Source organism: Pseudonaja textilis, chromosome 16, assembly GCF_049901715.1.
Source record: "Pseudonaja textilis isolate UNSWEBS1 chromosome 16, rPseTex1.2, whole genome shotgun sequence".
Lineage (NCBI taxonomy): Eukaryota > Metazoa > Chordata > Lepidosauria > Squamata > Elapidae > Pseudonaja > Pseudonaja textilis.
This window is the reverse complement of record NC_142005.1, coordinates 1,926,378-1,948,124: the sequence shown is the minus strand read 5'-3', so window position 1 is coordinate 1,948,124 and position 21,747 is coordinate 1,926,378. Positions and strand designations below refer to the sequence as shown.

At 46.4% G+C, this 21,747-nt stretch overlaps 1 protein-coding gene across 2 annotated transcripts in view; it reads left to right on the top strand.

Annotated features, from left to right (window-relative positions):
* The window catches only part of LOC113447468 (V-type proton ATPase catalytic subunit A-like), a 30,244-nt gene extending 8,536 nt beyond the window's left edge, over positions 1 to 21,708 (top strand). For both annotated transcript variants that reach the window (XM_087914122.1, XM_087914121.1), the window contains 11 exons: positions 429 to 566; positions 1,247 to 1,398; positions 2,046 to 2,208; positions 4,314 to 4,422; positions 7,235 to 7,357; positions 9,339 to 9,453; positions 11,662 to 11,725; positions 13,295 to 13,498; positions 14,691 to 14,785; positions 19,945 to 20,116; positions 21,426 to 21,708. In XM_087914122.1, the coding sequence (XP_087770248.1) occupies positions 429 to 566; positions 1,247 to 1,398; positions 2,046 to 2,208; positions 4,314 to 4,422; positions 7,235 to 7,357; positions 9,339 to 9,453; positions 11,662 to 11,725; positions 13,295 to 13,498; positions 14,691 to 14,785; positions 19,945 to 20,116; positions 21,426 to 21,518 (1,428 nt within the window). In that variant the 3' untranslated portion in view covers positions 21,519 to 21,708. The remainder of the gene's footprint in view (positions 1 to 428; positions 567 to 1,246; positions 1,399 to 2,045; positions 2,209 to 4,313; positions 4,423 to 7,234; positions 7,358 to 9,338; positions 9,454 to 11,661; positions 11,726 to 13,294; positions 13,499 to 14,690; positions 14,786 to 19,944; positions 20,117 to 21,425) is intronic.
* Positions 21,709 to 21,747: the final 39 nt, after the last annotated feature.

Genomic DNA, 21,747 nt, shown 5'->3' with positions numbered 1-21,747 from the left:
CGAGTCCTCCCCAGACTCCTAGACTGATCCCCCATTCTTCCCCACTGTCCAATTCTTCTGCCATCTGCAAAGGCTGCCGGTGAACTACAATACCGGCAAATGCCATCTCTCACTGGCCCCGCCCCCATCGATTCTCCGCCTCCCAAGTCCCAGCTGATTGGTTGGGTCGTCTTCTGGACGGTCCAACGAAGCAGGAGTCTCCAACCTTGGCCCCTTTAAGACTGGTGGACTTCAACTCCCGGAGTTTCCCCGAGCAAAGCTGCCTGAGGAATTCTGGGAGTTGAAGTCCACCAGTCTTCAAGTTTGGAGACCCCTGATTTGCTGGCTGAGGAATTCTGGGAGTCGAAGTCCACCAGTCTTAAAATGGCCTCGGTTGGACTCCAGAGCACCAAAAGGATTTTTAAAGCAGCATTCCTTTTCGTTTTAAGGTTGGGAGCCATTTAACCGGAGGGGACATTTATGGGGCGGTTCATGAAAATTCCCTCATCAAGCATCTGATCATGGTGCCCCCCCGAAGCCGTGGCACCGTCACCCACGTGGCCCCAGCTGGGAACTACGACATTTCGGTAAGTGGTCTCTCTGCAGAGTGATCGCTCGGCCCCAGCTGGAAAGAACAGGAGGAGAACAGATTAACAGAGTTGGAAGGGACCTTGGAGGTCAACTAGTCCAACCCCCCCAACCCACCCAAGCAGGAGACCCTACTCCACCATTTCTGACAGAGGAAGAGATCTGAATTGCCAGCAAACAGGGCTCTGATAGGATCGCTTTTGATGCTGCCGAGTTTTGCAGTGTAAATTCAGTGCCAGAAAAGTAAAGGCTGATGCTTCATTTAACTTCTTTATAAATGCATAAAAGTACATTTCACAATGCCAGTTGTAGATTTATCCTAGAATATAACAGAGCGGGAAGGGACCTTGGAGGTCATCTAGTCCAACCCTCTGCTTGAGCAGGACAGCCCATTCCAAATATTAGCCTCTACCTAGGATCAAACTCACAGCCTCCTGATTGTGAAAGCAAGAGCTCCACCTCTAGGCCACCACCCTGGATAATTTCTCCAGCGTGGAGCAAACTCAAACAGAAGCAGACATGTTACAGGTTCAGAACAGCAACTTGGGAGCTCAGGAACAGACATCGGTTTCACTGATGCTTCCTTAAGGGGTTGAGCCCAAGTCGAGATTTGAACCCTTGGCAAACACTTCCTGCCCATAATTCTTTGCCTTTCTCATCTGGACTTTCTTCCCCAAAGGATGTAGTTTTGGAGCTTGACTTTGAAGGAGTCAAGGAGAAACTGACCATGATGCAAGTTTGGCCCGTCCGGCAGATCCGTCCGGTGTCCGAGAAGCTTCCGGCCAATCACCCACTGCTTACCGGCCAGAGGGTCCTAGACGCGCTCTTTCCGTAAGCCATCATTTTTGTAAGAAAATGAAAGGTTGTTGATCCCTTTTCGGCAGGGGTGGGCAACAATGACCCTTTTACAACCTGTGTTCTGACCAAGGCTTCCTACTCTGCCAGAAACGAGCATTTGGGACCCCGCAAGGCCTCCTGCTCCAAGAGGCTGCACCAGTGCAACAAATCTCAAAAAAACTCCTTTCTGGCGGAGTTTGGGGGAGAGAAAGAAAGACTTCTGCTGCTTCTGCTGTTTTCCTTGCATGAAGCCAAAAGTCTCTCCTCTCTCTCTCCCCCCATGAGAACGGAGCTGGAGATGGTATCCTGCAATCCCAAATAAAGAACGATCGGTCGGTAGGAAAACGGGGAGGGGAATTTTCCTGCAGACTTTTTTTTGGGATTTTCTCAGGGTCTCTGGTCCGTGGGATTTAAAATGATGAGTTTGGTGGTCCCTGAGGTCCAAAAGGTTGGCGACCTCTGGTTTAACCAATTAATCCTAGTTGCAGGAGAAGCTGGATTGCTTCGTTCAAGGGTATAGTTGGTTCTTTATGGTTCAGTGGTTGGGTGAATCCAGTTGTTGGATGAAACCTCTCTGGGGGGGGGTCTCATTAAAAGCTGAATGGGATGGGGGTGTCTCTCCTTCTGCCCTCATCCTCCAGGTGTGTCCAAGGTGGCACCACAGCCATCCCAGGTGCCTTTGGATGCGGGAAGACGGTCATCTCCCAGTCTCTGTCCAAGTACTCCAACAGTGATGTCATCATCTACGTGGGTTGCGGAGAGCGTGGAAACGAGATGTCGGAGGTGCTCAGGGACTTTCCCGAGGTGAGGATGACAGGGACACTAAGCGAGAACCTGTCAAGGTTCCGGCTGACGAACCCAACTCAACAAGCACTGACGAGATGGTCTGATTTCTTATTGCAACGCTTTATTGAGTACATCATTTTGGCACAGCATGAAAACCAAACTGACTCTGGCTAATTCCCAGGCAATTCAATATAATAATAATAATCTATATCTATATATATATATGTGCAGTATAAAAGCAAAAGACCACTTAGGCATCATCACAAAATCTCCAGAACCATAAAGCCTACAAACTTGAAATTTGGCAGGTAGGTTCCTCTTGGCTTCTAGGTGCTCACTAAGAAAGGATTTTTCAAAATAACCATCAGAGCATTAGTATTTCCTATATTATTATTATTATTAACACACTCTGATGCTAAGGAGTTCTACTCCCCCACCCCACCTAAAAAGAAATCTGCTCCAAAGGCAAAACACAAGCAGAGGAGTTTCAGTTTCACAGCAGCACCAAGTGGCTTTAGTACAGAACAGTTGAGCTAAGCCACGCCCAGGCTCCTTGCTGTCTCCTTCTTGCTCTCACAGCAAATGCTGCTTCAGTTTCCAAACAGCCTTCAACTCTCTCACCCACTGATAGGATGCTAGCTAGATGAATACCAATGGATGCTGGTAGGCAGAGGCAGAAATTCCTCCCCTTATTTTCTCCCCCCCCACCAAAAGCCTGACTGCATAGTTTCTCAGCGAAGCAGGGATATAAGAGCAAGTTGAAGTATAGAATCCTCACTCCCCCACATTAGTGCAGGCCAGATTGTCCAATTAGATTAGATGTCCAGGTATTGTTATGGGAAAACCTCCACCAACCTGGCAGACACCTGCTGGAACGTCCTTGGTTCCCACGAGACGGTTTCTTGTTATTGGTCTGGAAGGCACGTTCCGACGTCTCCCTCCCTTCTCCCCCGCCCCATCCGTTGGCAAAGTGTGAATCTGTAAACGTGAAAGCAGCCTGAATACAAAGGTCGACAGAGCCACTGCTGGTCTTCACCTGGGTGCAAATATCTTGAGGAGCCCCCCGCCTTTCGATGGAAATGGCAGCTCATGGGCTGGAAGGAAAAGGGGGAGACCTTCAGAGGAACACGGTTCTGCTCTTCTATCCAGTTCTCGTGGATCAGCTGGGGGAAAAAAAAATCATATACAATCAGGATCGTATGAAGCGTTCATACCACTTTATCATGCCTCGATAAGGCCACACGTAGAATCCCGCATCCGGTTTTGGTCGCCCCAATGTAAAAAAAGATGTTGAGACTCTGGAAAGAGTGCAGAGAAGAGCAACCAAGAGGATTAAAAAGGCCCGGAGGCTAAAACGTACGATGAACGGTTTCAGGATTGGGTATGTCTAATCTAATGAAGAGAAGGACTAAGGGGGTGACCTGATAACAGCCTTCCAATACCTCAGGGGTTTCCACAAAGAATATTTGTGGAAAATTATTCTCCAAAGTACTTGAAGGCAGGACAAGAAATAATGGATGGAAACGGAACAGAACAGAGCGAAGCAACGTGGAAATAAGGAGAAACTTCCAAACAATGAGAACAATTAACTAGTGGGACAGAAGTTACCTCCAGAAATCATGGGTGCTTCATCACTGGAGGTTTTTAACAAGAAACTAGACAGCCACTTACTAAAGTAGCATAGATTCTCCAAGATCCTTCCAATGCTGTTATACTTATTTTTGCCTTTAAGAAAGTTATGCAAAGTATTTGGAGGCCAGAATGTCATGATCCCAATTTTTTAGGGTTTTGGGTTTTGGGAATAGCATATAAAGTTGTATATAAGCATATTAGCTAGCGGTGTTTCTCAAATTGTATTCATTTTAAGGCGGGTGGACTTTCAACTCCCAGCACTTCCCCTTTCTGTTTTGGAAAGCTAGCTCAGCATTTCTCAGCCTCCGCATCTTTGAATGGGGGGAAACTTCAGCTCCCAGGGTTCCTTTCAACCTCCCAGAATTGCAGAGCATGCTGGCTGGGGAATTCTGGGCGTTGAAAGTCCATGTGTCTTAAAACGGCTCAGGCCGAGCAACACCGCTATAAGCCACGGTGCTCCTCAAGACTTTCTTTGGCTCTCGTCCTCCTAGCTCACCATGGAAGTAGATGGGAAGACGGAAACCATCATGAAAAGGACCTCGCTGGTGGCCAATACCTCCAACATGCCCGTGGCTGCTCGGGAGGCCTCCATTTACACAGGTGAGGGGCTTTTTCATGCCACACACACCCTGCCCCCCACACACCTGAGAACAGTGGTCTGGCTTGGTGGGCGTGGCAGGGGAAGGATACTGCAAAATCCCCATTCCCTGCCCCCACCCCACTAACCTGCTTTCCAGCTCCGTTCTCCTGGGCAGGGCAACCAAAGAAGAGCCAGCCGATCAGCTGGGACTCCGTGGGAGGCAGCGAAGAGATGGGGTTGGTGGGGCCAGTCAGAGGTGTTGAGGTAATTCCCCGTTAGGAGGATGAGCGCATACAGGGAGACGTATTTGAGAGAAGTGTTTGATTAATACACACAGAGCACACAGATACACTGTACAGTAAACGTAGGTTTTTGCTTCCAGAAAGGTTTAAGCAAAGTTCAATATAGGCAGTCCAAAGTCATTCACAGGTAAGATCAGTCAGTTTTCAGTCCAGGGATAATCCAGTATCATAAACAGTTCAGTATCAGACTTACATCAAATCCAGTAATATCAGTCAATTAGAAGGAACGGCAATACCCTCCAACAGAAGGAAACAGAGATACACACTCAGACGCGCTCTCTTCTGAGACTAAGACTAAACAGCCCAGGTTTCTGGCTCCATCTTATGGCCGTTTGAGTAACCACACCCAATTGCATGCTCTTGCATTTCCTTAAAGAGACAGTATTAAAATGTCTATCCTGGTTTATATATTTCTAACCCAAATACCTGTTAGGTGACTTATATTCCTAACAAGAGGCGGTATTGGCCAGTTCTCCAAACTACTCAAAATTTCTGCTACTGGTTCTCTAGAACCAGTTGAATGTCACCTCTGCCTGAGAACCACAACCATGGGAAGGACTTCCAAAGCAATTTTCAAAACTTAAAATTTACATGCATTAAAAATTGCCCTGTTTTTGGCTAAAAGATTCTCTTTTGGATCAGAGTTGGTACCCCACCAGATGCCCCACTGCTAAACCCTAAAACTATCTTAAGAAAGTAAAATCTTTGGGTAAACTGTTAAGACAGTTTATGGCTGAATTCTCACACTGTATTATAGATGGTCCTCGACTTACACTCATTTGTTCAGTGACCATTCCAAGTTACAATGTGGCCCTGGAAAAAAATGACTTACTTATGACCCAATTGGGGCTGGAATTTCCAGTTGCGAAGTGGGACATGCCCAATTTTATAACCTTTTTTCCCCCATGGTCATTAAGCGAATCACTGCAGCTGTTAAGGAAACACCCTATTTCCTTTGCTTGTTGGTGTCAGGATTCCGACACTTAACCCCATTTAAATCATTGCCTGGGTGGAGCCATAATCCATTGTCACCCTTGACTCTGGTTTTCCCCCACCCCCTGGGTGTATAGTAATTCATATTCTCCAATGGGACACATTCATAGCCAAGAGTCATCAATCAGTTAAGAGTTTTGTCCGGCAGAAACTTCAGTCATCTAGTTACTATCTTTGAAAACATTTATGGAATGCACTTTCAATTTCCAAACCTTTTTCCAATTTCCTCCCTTTCTGTTGGCAACTCTAAAAAGACCACAGAAATATTTCATGAGTTGACAGTTGGCTGGGAAGGTTGCAAGTGCCATCACATGAGCCTGTGACATTACAGATCTCAGTGGCTCAGTAGCTCAGAGGCTGAGCTTGTCGATCAGAAAGGTTGGCAGTTTGGCGGTTCGAATCCTTAGCGCTGAATAACGGAGGGAGCTCCTGTTAACTTGTCCCAGCAGCTTCTGCCAACCTAGCAGTTCGAAAGCACATAATAAAAAATGCAAGTAGAAAAATAGGGACCCCTTTGGTGGGAAGGGAACAACGCTCTGTGCGCTTTCGGTATTTAGTCATGCCAGCCACATGACCACGGAGACATCTTCAGACAGCGCTGGCTCTTCGGCTTTGTAACGGAGATGAGCATCGCTCCCTAGAGCCGGAAACGACTAGCACAGTGGTGGCTAACCTTTTGGGGCTCCTGTGCCAAAAATTGTGCACACACCAGCGCGCACGCACTAGCATGCCAGCACCCAGAATGCAATGTGTGCCCACCCTCCCCACGCCCCCTGCGGATGTGTGTGCAATCTCCACCCCCACCCCCTTACCTGCACTGCACCTTGCAGCTGATTTTTTGGCTGGTCTGAGGCCTTTTTCGGCCTCCCAGAGGCTTGGAAAAAGTCTCTGCAAGGCTTTTCAGGACGAATAATAGGCCCATTTTGTCACTTCCGGTATTACCGGAAGTGATGAAACGGGCCTATTATTCGGCCTGCAAAGTTTGCAGAGGCTTTTTACAAGCCCCTGAGAGGCACGCGCATGCGCAGGGAGGTAAGTCTGCCTGCGTCTCGCATGCTGGCACAAATGGCTCTGCGGGCCGCTTGTGGCACGCGTGACACAGGTTTGCTATCACGGGACTAGCATGTAGGTGTGAGGGGAACCTTTTTCACCTTTTTACCTTGTTTAAAGATACGCCTGAATTTTGACCATGTGACCACAGGGAGGGATGCTGTGACGGTCATAGGTGCCAGGACCGGCTGTAAATGCCTTTTTTTCGGCGCTGTTGTCGGTCGTATCCCTCTGAAACTTTCGGGTGATTTAATATTCCTGCCCAAATATTTGATACCTTTTCCAAGATCAGCCAAGGAGAGCCAGACGCCACTATCTAAGACGGCCAATGTCACAAAGTGAGAACATTCTCTCCCTTTTTCAGGACTGGCACACGTGCTGTCTCCTTTGATAAAAATCACAGCATAACAAAGGTAGGAAGGGACCAGCAAAGCCTCTTCAGTTTTCTTTGGGATCTTCCGGTAATCCTTCCTTTCTCTCTCCCCAGGAATCACCCTCTCGGAATATTTCCGGGACATGGGATACCATGTTAGCATGATGGCCGACTCCACCTCCCGCTGGGCGGAAGCCCTTCGTGAGATTTCTGGCCGTTTGGCTGAAATGCCTGCAGGTTGGTTTTTTTTCCCTCTCTCTCCATACATTTCTTTGACTTCCTAACCAGGGTGTTCTCCACCGTGGCTATTTTGAAATAGAATAGGATTAACAGAGTTGGAAGGGACCTTGAAGGTCTTCTAGTCCAGCCCCCTGCCTAGGAAGGAGGAAACTCCACACCACTTCAGACAAAGGGTTATCCAACATCATTTTTAAAAACTTCCTTTTAAAATAGAATGGAACAAATATTGGAATGAAGGAATAGAAAATAGAAGAGAAGAGAAGAGAAGAGAACAACAGAAGAGAAGAGAAGAGAAGAGAAGAGAAGAGAAGAGAAGAGAAGAGAAGAGAAGAGAAGAGAAGAGAATAACAGAGTTGGAAGGGACCTTGGAGGTCTTCTAGTCCAACCCCCTGCCTAGGCAGGAAACCCTACCCCACTTCAGTCAAATGGTTATCCAATATCTTTTTTAAAACTTCCAGAGTTGGAGCATTCTCTAACTGTCAGGAAATTTATCCTTAGTTCCAGGTTGCTTCTCTCCCTGGTTAGTTTCCATCTGTTGTTTCTTGTCCTGCCCTCCGGTGCTTTGCCGAATAGGTTGATCCCCTCCTCGTCTTTGGGGCAGCCCCTCAGATATTAGAAGAGTGCGATCCTATCACTCCTCATCCTTCTTTTCAATAGGCTGGTCTCCACCCTTGGCAGTTTGAATTCCCCAGGCTGGCTGGGGAATTCTGAGAGATGAAGTCCCCAAGTCTTAAAGTTGCTAAGGTTGGAGACCCCTGGACCAGTTCAACCCAGTTCCTGGCCTTCCCACTGAACACATGGGAGATACTGGGAGTGTCAAGTTTGAACTGCTTTGTCTCTTTCAACCCTAAATGCCTTTTGGACTTGAACTGGGAGGTGGGAGAGAAGGGGAAATAGAAAGCTGAGAATGTGTGCGTGGACCGTGAGAGCCTGTGCAACCACCAAGGCCACTGCTGCAGGTGCTTGAGAAGGAGACGGACTGTTCCCATAGCAAAAAGACGTCTCATGATTGGACAATGTGACCACTCAGAGGCGGGGAAAAAGGGGAAGCTGTTGTTTAACCAGGCAAGCATTTGCGTGGGAAGAAACCAGTGCTGGTTTTGATTCTTCAGTACCAAAATGGTGTATTCAATAAAGTTTTACTTCGGGGAATTCAAAGTTCCTGAGAGTTTTTCCTTATTTTGAGCTGAAGTCCACGTTTCTTTTTTTTAAAATATTTTTTTTATTAAAGTTTTATAATTTAAAAAAAAACACACAAATCATGTTTACATTTTTTGCAATACATTGTACCATTTTTTCCATCTTCCATCATTCATATCTCTATGCATATATACATTATTCATATTTACATTATATATAAACTATTATTCTTGTTATCTATCCAAGTATATAGATTATCCCAGACCATATAGAATTCTTTTTTCTTTCTCTTGCAACTCCACGATAAGTTTATTCATTTCTGCACAATCCATAAGTTTTTCCATTAACATATTATCTGTGGGATTACCCTCCGCTTTCCAATTTTGAGCCTAAGTTATTTTTGCTGCTGTCAGAATATGTATTATGAAATATTCAATTTCTTTTTTATATTCACTTCTAATTATCCCTAATAAAAACATTTCCGGTTTGAATTCTATTTTTTTTTTCATTTGTTATTTCCTGCAGCCAATTTTTTAATTCATTCCAGAATTTTTTGGCTTTGGGGCACAACCACCACATGTGAAAGAAAGTACCTGTTGTTTGTTTACACTTCCAACAAAGTCCACATCTCTTAAAGAGGCTGAGATCGAGAAGCATTGATTTAGCTTTCCGAAATGCAGTGGGGGATTCTGGGAGTTGAAGTCTGCCTTCCTTAAAGCTGTCCAGGTTGAGAACCACATTCAGAAGGAACAGATCTTCCTGCGTCTTCATTCCCTCCTCAACTTTCGCGGACTTTTTCCAAACCACGAGAGACCCAAACTCTCTTTTTCCTTTGCAGACAGTGGGTACCCAGCCTACCTGGGCGCCCGCTTGGCGTCCTTCTATGAACGGGCCGGCCGTGTCAGGTGCCTGGGAAGCCCTGAGCGAGAGGGAAGCGTCAGCATCGTCGGAGCGTAAGTTGCCAGATTCTTAGATACAGATTAACAGAATTGGTAGGGACCTTGGAGGTCATCTAGTCCACCCCCCCCCCCACTGAAGAGTAGTAGACCCTACATCATTTCTGACAGGTGGCAGTCGAGTCTCCTCTTGAAAGCCTCCGGGGATGAAGCTCCCACAACTTCCGAAGGCAACTTCTGTTCCGTGGGTGGATTGCTCTCACTGTCAGAAAATTCCTCCTTATTTCTAGATTGAATCTCTCCTTGTTCAGTTTCCATCCATTATTCCTTCTCTGGTCCTCAGGTGCCTTGGATAATAGCTTGACCCCTTCCTCCTCTCTGTGGCAGCCCATCAAACATTGGAAGACCGCTATCATGTCTCCCCTGGTCCTTCTCTTCCCAAGACTAGCCAGGCTCAGTTCCTGCTATCGTTCATTGTATGTTTTAGCCTCCAGTCCCCTCATCATCCTGGTTGCTCTTCTCTGCACTTTTTCTAGAGCTTCAACATCTTTTTTATAGTGGTGACCAAAACTGGATGCAGTACTCTAGGTGTGGTCTCACTCAGGCTTTATAGAGTGGTATTAGTACTTCCCTTGATCTTGATTGTATCCCTCTGTTAATGCAACTTAGGATTGCATTCGCTTTTTTGGCTGCTGCTGCACACGGCTGGCTCATATTTAACTGGTTGTCCGCTAAGACTCCAAGATCCCTCTCCCAGTTACTGCTATTGAGCCTGGTTTCACCCAGTCTGTATGTGTACTTTTGGTTTTTCTTGCCTAAGTGTAAGACTTGACTTTTCTCTACATTGAATTTCGTTTTGTTAGTTACGGCCCAGTGTTCCAGTCTGTCAAGATCCTTCTGGATCTTGAGCCTAACTTCTAGGGCAGTGGTGGCTAACCTTTTTGGGCTCCTATGCCAAAAATTGGGTGCCACTTGTGCATGCACGCTCATGTGCCAGCACCCAGAAGGCAATGTGTGCGCCCCACCACACCCCTGCGCATGCAATTTCCCCCCGCCACTGCCCCCCTTAACTGCACTGCACTTCACAGCTGATTTTTGGCCTCCCAGATGCTTGAGGAAAGCCTTTGCAGGCCGAAAAATAGACCTGTTTTGTCACTTCTGGTATTTCTGGAAATCCAGGAAGTGACGAAACAGGCCTATTTTTCAGCCTGCAGAAGCCTTCCTCAAACCTCTGGGAGGCCGAAAAAGGCCTCAAACCGGCCGAAAATCAGCTGTGAGGCATGTGCATGTTCAGTGAGATAAGTTTGCCTGTGGCTCGCGTGCCGGCACAAATGGCTTTGCATTCCACCTGTGGCACACATGCTATAGGATCGCCATCACGGTTATAGGGTGTTGGCTATTCCTGCCAGCTTGGTATCATCTGGAAATTTGATGCGTTCCCCTTCTATTCCCTCATCATTAGACATCTTTTAGCAGCGGATCTCTTCATTTTTGCAAGCCAACCATTGGCTGGGTTGAAATCTCAATGTTCTCATCAAGGCGTTGGATGCTGCTGACGGGAAAGCTTTGTAAACAAACTTCAGCCGTTGGTAGGAGGGAGATGTCATACCCTTGTTGGGGTCTGATTCTGAGGGGGAGATTGAGAAGCTGAGAGGGAGTGGGAGTGGGGGTCTGGTGGCTGTGGAAGAAACGGGGGAAGGGCACAGTCCGGCTGGGCATTCAGAGCAAGACCCATCCCCTCTTCATCCTAGGGCACGCAGGGAGGAACGGAGAAGGGAGCAACATGGCTTAGGGTGGAGAAAAAGGCCCTGATCCCTGTCATTAATTGCAGCTGGGAGAACAGGGTACCTGCACAACAGCTCCTTGCTGGAAGCAAAGCGTGCATTATCTTGGTCGAGGTTTATCTGGGTTTTGGGGTCCTCCCAACTGTGGGTGCTGCGTTATCTTGTGGAAGCCTGCAATTTATCATCCTGGCCTGCCGTGTTAATGACTCCAGTGTAGTTTGCGTTGGTTTTTTTCTTTCTAATTATTTTTACTTTTGCTTCGGACTGCATTTACTTTCTTCGTAGACTGTTTTATGGAAGAGTTTGATACCCAGTTGAAGATAATTGGACATTGGGGCTGAAGTTGGAGGCAATAAAGGGAATTTATTCTACTTTTCTGACTTGGTTATTTTTGTGTCACGCCCTGGGTCTTCATAGGCGAAATCATCAGCTATTTGGGATTTATGCCTTTGACCAACCTCCTCTTGCCTGTTTCTTATAGGGTGTCCCCTCCTGGCGGGGATTTCTCGGATCCCGTCACCTCTGCAACTCTGGGGATTGTCCAGGTGAGTCAGGTTTTTACTGCTTCCACCTCCTTAGCGCCCCTGGGAGCATCCAACCCTTTTCCTGGACCAACCATCCCGCTGCGAACAAATCCACGCCCTAGTCACCTCCCATCTTGACTACTGCAATGCCCTCTGCATGGGGCTGCCCCTGGAAAGTATCCGAAAGCTCTAATTGGTCCAAAATGTGGCAACCTACATGGTTTTGTGCAAGCCTAGATTTGCATGATGTGGTCACCTCTCTTGTGGGAGCCGCACTGGGTGCCAATTTGCTTCTGAGTCCAATTCAGGGTGCCGGTTGCCCCCTTCCAAATCCTCCATGGCTTCAGGCCAGGTTCTTTGAAACACCGTCTTTCCTTAAGTCGCCCACCAGAGTAGCGGGGGCCAGGGGAGGCTACTGGTCCCCTCTCTTTAGGAGGCCCTCCTGGTGGGATCCAGAAGAAGGGCCTTCTCTGTGGTGGCCCTGTTCTGACCCAGCTCCCCAAACACGACACACCCTCTTGACGTGAACTCAAAAGATCCCTTTGTTAGGAATGCCGGCAGCCCCGGCCAAGTTCCTCTCTCACCGCAGGCTTACAAGTCCGTCCATCGAGGAGGTGAATAGTTGTCCGCCACATCTATTCATCTTTGTCCCCTGCCTTTGATCCCCAGAGCTACGGTGGGGCTTTGCTAGCAGCGGTGGCTCTTCCGTCCCGAGGTCCAGCCCATAGATTTCCACTGCTCTCCTCTCCTCTGCCTTCTGTGCATCCACACATCAGGCACTAGACAGCCCAGGTTCCGCCTCCCAGGTTGCCCTGATGCAGACCCCGACTCCCACACCTCCTCCTCCTCCTCCTCTGATTTGGCTGCTGGAGGGGCCGTTGGCTGACAGGCCACCACATGTTCCCTCCCTGTGGCATATCGTGGAGATAAGACTGGCCTCCATCTTGTGACTCTTTTGGAAAGCCCTAAAAACATGATTCTACCAGCAGGCCTGGGAGCCAGGGGGCTATGAAGCCCATCGAATGGCTGGTTTGATGGTTGTCACCTTCACAGTGCCTTCACAGCCCTCTCCAAGCAGTTTACAGAGTCGGCCTATTTGCCCCCAACAATCTGAGTCCTCATTTTACCGACCTCGGAAGGGCAGAAGGCTGAGTCGACCTGGAGCTGGTCAGGATTGAACTCCTGGCAGTGGGCAGAATTAGCCTGAAATGCAACATTCTAACAGGAAGGAAGGAAGGAAGGAAGGAAGGAAGGAAGGAAGGAAGGAAGGAAGGAAGGAAGGAAGGAAGGGAGGGAGGAAGGGAGGAAGGGATTTTTAATTTTTTTAAAAATAAAATAATATAATAAAATAATAAACAAATCAAATAATAATAAAAATCAAATCAAATAATAATAAAATGAAATAGTAAAATAATAAATAATAAAATGAAATAGTAAAATAAATGAAATAATAATTAATGAATAAAATATTATAAAATTAAAATAAAATGCAATAATACACTAAAGTAACGCAACGCAATAATACACTAAAAGACGAATCAAGCCATCCGACAAGGCCCGTGTGTGTGTGTGTGTGTGCTCGGCCTGCAGGTCTTCTGGGGCCTGGACAAGAAGCTGGCCCAGCGGAAGCACTTCCCCTCCGTCAACTGGCTGATCAGCTACAGCAAATACACGCGGGCGCTGGACGAGCACTACGAGCGGCTCTACCCAGAGTTCATCTCCCTGCGAACGAAGGCCAAGGAGATCCTGCAGGAGGAGGAGGACCTGGCCGAGATTGTCCAGCTGGTGGGAAAGGTAGGAGGTCAGAGGCACAAGGGCCGGAAGGGGCCTGAGAGGTCTTCCAGTCCACCCCCTACTTAAGCCAGAGGCAAAGGAATACAAAAGCAATCCTGGGATCCGGGAATCTCCTGGGAGGAAAACCCATCCCGCTCACACCCGACGGAGCAAGCTGCTGTATGGAAACAGGGAGCAGCAAACCCCGCCCATCTAGCACTGATGCTGTTCCCTAGTTGGGTCGTGAAAGGCCTGAAAGGAAACCCCCAAGCCCAGAGAGCACCCAAGACCCCACACTCCTCCTCCTCCTCCCCTTCTCCTACAGCTTCATTCCACAAACCCCACTCCCTTCTAGCACTGATGATGTTCCCTAGCTGGGTCATGAAACATCTGCTGAAGACCTCACAATCCTCCTCCTCTTCTTCCTCTTCCTCCTCTCTCACGTTCTTCTTCCTTTCCTCCCTCCCACCCTCCCTCCCCCACTCCTCCTCCTCCTCCTCTCCTTCCTTCTTCCTTCTTCCTTATTTCTTCTTCCTTTCCTTCCTCCATCCCTCCCTCTTCTTTCTCCTCCTCCTCCTCCTCCTCCTCCTCCTCTTCCTCTTCCTCTTCCTCTTCTTCTTCTTCTTCTCCTTCCTTCTTCCTTCCTCCTTATTTCTTCTTCCTTTCCTTCCTCCATCCCTCCCTCTTCTTCCTCCTCCTCCTCTTTCCTCCTCCTCCTCCTCCTCCTCCTCCTCCTCCTCCTCCTCCTCCTCTTCTTCTTCTTCTTCCTTCTTCCTTATTTCTTCTTCCTTTCCTTCCTCCATCCCCCCTCTTCTTTCTCATCTTTCTCCTCCTCCTCCTCCTCCTCCTCCTCCTCCTCCTCCTCCTCCTCCTCCTCCTCCTCCTCCTCCTCCTCCTCTTCCTTCTCTCTTGTTCCTTTCCTCCCTCCCTCCCTCCTCCCTCCTCCTCCTCCTTTCCACAAACCCCCTTCCCCATCCAGCACCTGACAGTGTTCCCTAGTTGGGTCATGAAGCGTCCGCAAGAAAGCCACCGGGCTCAGGGAGCAGCCAGGACTCTACCGTTTAACGCCCGGCTCCAGGACTTCTCTTCTAAAAGGGAACCTTCCTGAGGCAGAGCGGCAAGGCCCAATTTATCGCCTCCCTTGGTGCCTTCCTTTCTTCTGCTGCTACGTCCACACGCATGTCCACCCTCTCTCCCGTTTTGTATTGTTCAGGCATCCCTTGCGGAAAGCGACAAGATCACCCTGGAAGTCGCCAAGCTGCTCAAAGACGACTTTCTGCAGCAAAACGGCTACTCTTCCTACGACAGGTAATGCGGGGGCTTCTCACCACCTCACAGCGCGTCCTCCACCCTGGGGCAGGTCTCCTCAAGGGCACTTGTGAAGTCTGCAGGACCCCCCCGTTTGGGTTTCCACGCAGCCCCCGGCAGCGAGCCACAAAATGTACGGCCGCGTGTCATTGTTCGTACAGGCTATCCTCAACCTACGACCGAATTTCTGTTGCTAACTGAGAGATTTGTTTAGTGAACGTGGCCCCATTTTACAGCCACAAAATGTACGGCCGTGTGTCATTGTTCGTACAGGCAATCCTCAACCTACGACCGAATTTCTGTTGCTAACTGAGACATTTGTTAAGTGAACGTGGCCCCATTTTACAGCCTTTCTCGCCACCGCTGTTAAGTGAATCAATGCAGTTGTTAAGCGAGGAACGTGGACGTTAAGTGAATCCAGCTTCCTCGTTGACTTTGCTGGTCACAAAAGGGGGAGACATAGATTTTGGGTCAATCTTAACAGGGAATCTCACAATTTTACTCTGGAACTATGAAACCAATGACAACAACCCAACTTGTGATGAGTAGGTATCCTCAAATCATAGACTCCCAAGACTAGAAGGCACCTTTGAGGTCCTGAATTTGACTAGGCATCGTAGCATCCTGTGGGTAGAAGGGACCTTGGAGGTACTGGCGATGGCTAGGCATCTTAGAATAGAACATAGAACAACAATAGGGTTGGAAGGGACCTTGGAGGTCCTCTAGTCCAACCCCTTGCTCAAGCAGAAGACATAGACCATTCCAGTCTCCTCTTGAAAACCTCCACAAAAGTGACCCCAGGAGGCTGCGACCGTCCTACGTATGAGCCATTGGTCAAGCCTCCAAATGAATGGATGGATGGATGGATGAATGAATTCTTTATTGGCCAAGTGTGATTAGGCACACTATTCTGACCAAGGCTTCCTAGACCGTAATTACGCACACACTTATTTTAAAAGCAAGTCTTATTTTATTGCAACGCTGGGAATTGTTTTCATTCCCAGCTGGTAATGAATCTCAAACAGTCCCTCGAGATAAGCACCCACCTTTCGTTCCTGTGATGTGTTGCCAATAGCAGAAATGTCAAATGAATGAGAGAAAAAAAACCAACCAAGTACCAAGAGCTTCAAGAATGAACCTGAACCAAACAAACGACTTTGCTTCCTGCAAAGGTTTCATCATCTGCCTGTCTTTTATACCTTGTGGGAGGGGCAATCACCTCCCAGCCTTACTCCCGAGTCGCCCCTTTTGTCTCAGCTGCTCTGGCCTTCTGGCAGCTCTGCACATGCGCAAACTGGGAACAGGCTCCCCTTGCTCCTCTGCCTCACTGCTGCCAGACCCCGGAAGCTCCACAGGCAGCACATAACTCCCAGGTGGTCCTGGCCCCTTCCCTGCATCGGATGCAGGACCCTCGTCCGAGTTCTCCCAAGACTCCCAGACTGGTCCCCGTTCTTCCCCACTGTCCGATTCCGCTGCTGGCTGCACTGGCTGCTGGCGAACCACAACACACACAAAGAATTTTGGTGCAAATGCTCTCAGTGCACATAAAAGGAAAAGATGCGTTCGTCAAGAATCATAAGGTACAGCACGCAGTATTTGATTGTAAATATATTAACAGCGGCTAGGATTGTATTTGCTAAAAACTGGAAGAGTGAGAAAACTCCATCAGAGGAAGAAATTATTAAGAAAATATTGGATTGGGCTGAAATGAGTAAATTGACATTTGAAATTAGAGAACAAGAAGATAAACAATTCTATGAAGTTTGGGATCTTTTTTATCAATGGTTAGATAATAAAACATAATAATAGAATATTCAGATTTAGCATACAAATTTTTTTTTCCTTTTTTTTCTTGATATTATCTTTATAAAATATTATCAAGATAGATTTGGTATGATCTTATGATTTATTGCAAAATAAATTAAGTAAACTATAGTTATCTCGTTAAAATATGAATTAACAAAATTATAGATAAATGTTGTTTTTAGCGATGATATTAGGTTATACAATTATTGATTGATAATATGAGCTATTATGTAATATAATTATATTAGCGACTAGGAAATGGATGCACAAAAAAAAAGTGGTAAACCAATCGATGCGCTGTTTGTAAATTTATGAAGAAGGATGATACTTTTATGTTTTATGTGGTATGTCTATGTTTGTTGTTTTGTTGTTAAAATAAAAAAAAATTAAAAAAAGAATCATAATAGGTACAGCACTGAACGATAGTCATAGTCAAATAATGATAGTCACAATCATCCAATTTTGATCAAGTGACCCCGGGGATGGCTGCAATGGTCATAAGTATGAAAATGGCCACAATCCCCTTTTTATTCAGGGCTGTTGTAACTCAGAAAGGTCACCAAACGAACGACTATTGTACGTTAAAGGACTACCTGCCTGTATTTGTGAAACAGCTGTATTTGGCTGCCCTGTTTCCATTCGGGGTCCCAGGGAAACCACTGACCAAACTCCACATTTAGGGCCTTTCAGTAAAGCAAGAGGCTGGGGGGGCCACCACCTCCAGGGGAAGAGTGTTCCGCAGAGAAGGGGCCACCACCGAGAAGGCCCCCTTTGGTGGTCTCACCAGAAGCACATCCCCTGGCCGATGAGACCCTTAACATGCCCTCACTTCCTATCCTAGGGGGGGATGTCATAGAGGAGAGGCCCTCCTTCAAATAACCTGGCCCAAAGCCAGATAGGGCTTTAAAGGTGATAACCAGCACCATTTTGGGGGAACACACCTCTTTGATCCCAGAAAGAAGGGTTTGGATCCATATTCAGTTCTTGAAATGCCGTTGGAAATGGAATGAAAGCAATCGTTCCAGAGACTATCTTCTACTTCTTCTTCTTCTTCTTCTTCTTCTTCTTCTTCTTCTTCTTCTTCTTCTTCTTCTTCTTCTTCTTCTTCTTCTTCTTCTTCTTCTTCTTCTTCTTCTTCTTCTTCCTTATTTCTTCTTCTTCTTCTTCTTCCTTATTTCTTCTTCCTTTCCTTCCTCCATCCCTCCCTCTTCTTTCTCCTCCTCCTCCTCCTTCTTCTTCTTCCTCCCCTCCCTCCGTCTTCTTCTTCTTCTTCCTCTTCCTCTTCCTCTTCCTCTTCCTCTTCTTCTTCTTCTTCTTCTCCTCCTCCTCCTCCTCCTCCTCCTCTTCCTTCTTCTTCTTCTTCTTCTTCTTCTTCTTCTTCTTCTTCTTCTTCTTCTTCTTCCTTATTTCTTCTTCTTCTTCTTCTTCTTCTTCTTCTTCTTCTTCTTCTTCTTCTTCTTCTTCTTCTTCTTCTTCTTCTTCTTCTTCTTCCTTATTTCTTCTTCTTCTTCTTCTTCTTCTTCTTCTTCTTCTTCTTCTTCCTTATTTCTTCTTCCTTTCCTTCCTCCATCCCTCCCTCTTCTTTCTCCTCCTCCTCCTCCTTCTTCTTCTTCCTCCCCTCCCTCCGTCTTCTTCTTCTTCTTCCTCTTCCTCTTCCTCTTCCTCTTCTTCTTCTTCTTCTTCTTCTTCTTCTTCTCCTCCTCCTCCTCCTCCTTCCTCTTCTTCTTCTTCTTCTTCTTCTCCTTCTTCTTCTTCTTCTCCTCCTCCTCCTCCTCCTCCCTCCTCCTCCTCCTCCTCCTCCTCCTCCTCCTCCTCTTCTCCTCTTCCTCCTCCTCCTCCTCCTCCTCCTCCTCCTCCTCCTCCTCCTCCTCCTCCTCCTTGTCCTTCTTCTTCTCCTCCTCCTCCTCCTCCTCCTCCTTGTCCTTCTTCTTTTCCTCCTCCTCCTCCTTCTCCTCCTTGTTGTTGTTGTTGTTTAATCTTTAGTGAGATTCACAGCCTAGGAACTGTTCAAGTAGCATCGTAGGATATGAGCTGTTCCACGTAGGGTGTTTTTTTGTAGAATAAATTCAGGATTTCCAAACAGGCAGGTCTTCCTCTTTCAGTATTGCTCCAAGGGCTCCAATTACAATTTGGGATTTCTTTTTCCAAAGTTGCTCAACTTCCATTTGTAATTCCCGATACTTTGTGATTTTTTTTCTTGCTGCGTGTCTACAGTTCGTGCATCACCAGGTGCTGCAATGTCAGTGAACCAAACCTTTTTCTTTTCAACTGTTGTTCTGTCAGGTGTGTTGTGGGCCAAATCCCTGTCCGTCTGAATTCTGAAGTCCCACAAGATCTTGACTTTTTCATTCTCCAGAACCTTCTCAACCTGATGTTCCTAGTAGTTGTTACTATACTCAAATCCAAACTTTTGGCACAGTTTCCAGTGAATGGTTTTAGCAACTCGGTTATGGTGTTCTAAGTAGTCAGTTGTCGTTGTTATTATTATTTATAAAAAAATATTTTATTTAAGGTACATACAATTCCTCTTCCATTTAATGGAGTGTCGCCTGGGTACAGATGACTTGTTGTGCAACAACAATTAAAATTTACATCCATGTTCATTACTTTGGTATTAATTTTCTACTTTTGTCTTATTCTTATCTTGTTAACATACATAATATCTCTATTACTAGAACGCTCCTCTTCCTAGCATGCTTATTTCTGTAAACCTATTTCCTATATTTCACTGATCTGTTATTGTATCGTGGATAAAATTTGTCATATTTAGATAATCATTGACTAATTGGAAGGATCTACCTATTCTCCCTCCTCCTTGGAATTTTTCTTTGCCTTCTTGTTTCTTTTGGAAAACAATCATACAAGAGAAAAATCTGGTTGTTGATTTTTCCCCTCCCTGGAGAGTTGAAGGTCTGGGGCAGTGACTGTCCCAAAGCTCTCCCAGGAAAGATGAGGTGGGGTGAGTGTCCTTGGATCTCTTGGCTAGGGAAGAGAAGGACCAGGGGAAGACATGATAGCAGCCTTCCAATATTTGAGGGGCTGCCCCAGAGAAGAGGAAGGGGTCAAGCTATTCTCCAAGGCACCTGAAGGCCAGACAAGAAATAATAGATGGAAACTGACCAAGGGGAGATTCAACCTGGAAATAAGGAGGAATTTTCTGACAGGGAGAACAATCCACCCTTGGAACAGAAGTTGCCTGCAGAAGTTATGGGAGCTTCATCTTTGGAGGCTTTCAAGAAGAGACCCGGCTGCCATCTGTCAGAAATGGTGTAGGGTCTCCTGCTTGGGCCGTGGGTTGGACTAGATGACCTCCAAGGTCCTTTCCAGCTCTGATGATCTGTTATCTGCTTCAGGTTCTGCCCTTTCTACAAGACGGTGGGCATGCTACAGAACATGATCACTTTTTATGAGCTGGCCCGCCACGCCGTGGAGTCCACAGCCCAATCGGAGCACAAGATCACCTGGGCCGCCATACGGGAGAACCTGGGCGACATCATGTACAAGCTCAGCTCCATGAAGTTCCAGGTGAGGTTAAGGGAGGGAAGGAGGGAGGGACGGGTTCAACCCAGCACTCAGGGAGAATTTCCTAACAGAACAATCAATCGCATGGTATTTGAATAACACACAAAAAGTACCTTTTTTAAAAAAAGAATTCCAAACCAAGAGGCGTGTCTCCAGAAGTGACTCCAGACCTTGTAGGTGCTCCATCACTGGAAGCCTTTAGGAAGAGATTTGACAGCCACTTGTCTGGAATGGTGGAGGGTCTCCTGCTGGTCAGAGGGTTGGGTAGAAGTCCTCCAAGGCCAGAAAGGTAGGTAGGTAGGTAGGTAGGTAGGTAGATAGATAGATAGATAGATAGATAGATAGATAGATAGATAGATAGATAGATATAGATACATGATAGATAGATAGATAGATAGATAGATAGATAGATAGATAGATAGATAGATAGATAGATGATAGATAGATGATAGAGATAATAAATAGACAATAAATGGAAATAATAGATAGATTGATAGAGATAGATGTAATACTGTAGCTGTCAGGATTTCAGCAATCACCCTAATTAAATCATGATTCTTCTGACAGACAGACAGATAGATAGATAGATAGATAGATAGATGGATAGATGGATAGATGGATGGATAGATAGATAGATAGATAGATAGATAGATAGATAGATAGATATAGATAGATAATAAATAGATAATAAGTGGAAATAATAGATAAATGATAGATAGATAGATAGATAGATAGATAGATAGATAGATAGATAGATAGATAGATAGATAGATAATAAATAGATAATAAGTGGAAATAATAGATAAATGATGATAGATAGATAGATAGATAGATAGATAGATAGATAGATAGATAGATAGATAGATGAGAGAGAGAGGGTAATGAGATATAGAGAGAGGGGGAGACAGACAGACAATAGAGAGATAGAAATAGATAAAGAGAGATAGATAGATCAGAAAAAGATAGATAGATAGATAGATAGATAGATAGACAGACAATAGAGAGAAATAGATAGAGGTAGATAGATAGAAAGAGAGAGAAAGAGATTAGAAAAAAGATAGATAGATTGATAGATCCATAGATAGAGGAGATAGAGAGAGAGAGGAAGAGAGGGAGGTAGGGAGATAGATGACAGATAGATCAGCTTTCTTCCTGGAGTTGTGGCTGCTCCATGACTAGAGGTTCTCCAAACGAGCCTGGACAGCCCTTTGACTGAGATGGCCTAGGCTCTAGGGTCTGCTACTTGGGCAGGAGGTTCGACTAGAAGGCCTCCGAGGCCCCTTCCAAGTCTGTTATTCCGTATTCCACGCAGGACCCAGGAAAGGATGGCGAGGCCAAGATAAAAGCCTGCTACGCTCAGCTGAATGAAGAGATGCAGAACGCCTTCCGTAACTTGGAGGACTGAACCCGGGGGCTCCAGGGGAAGGGGCTAAGCCCGGGAAAGGGTTCAGGAGCTGCTTTCCCTGAGCTGGGTCTTCCAGGAGCGGGCTGACCGCCTCCTGCAACGTTTGGGAGTTTGCACACTGGTAGCCAAAGTGTCCAAGGCAAATTGTTCTATTTCAACGACGCAGAATTCGAGGACCAGCGTCTCTTGAATAAATAGTTTGACTTGTTTATTGTTCTTCATTTTTGCG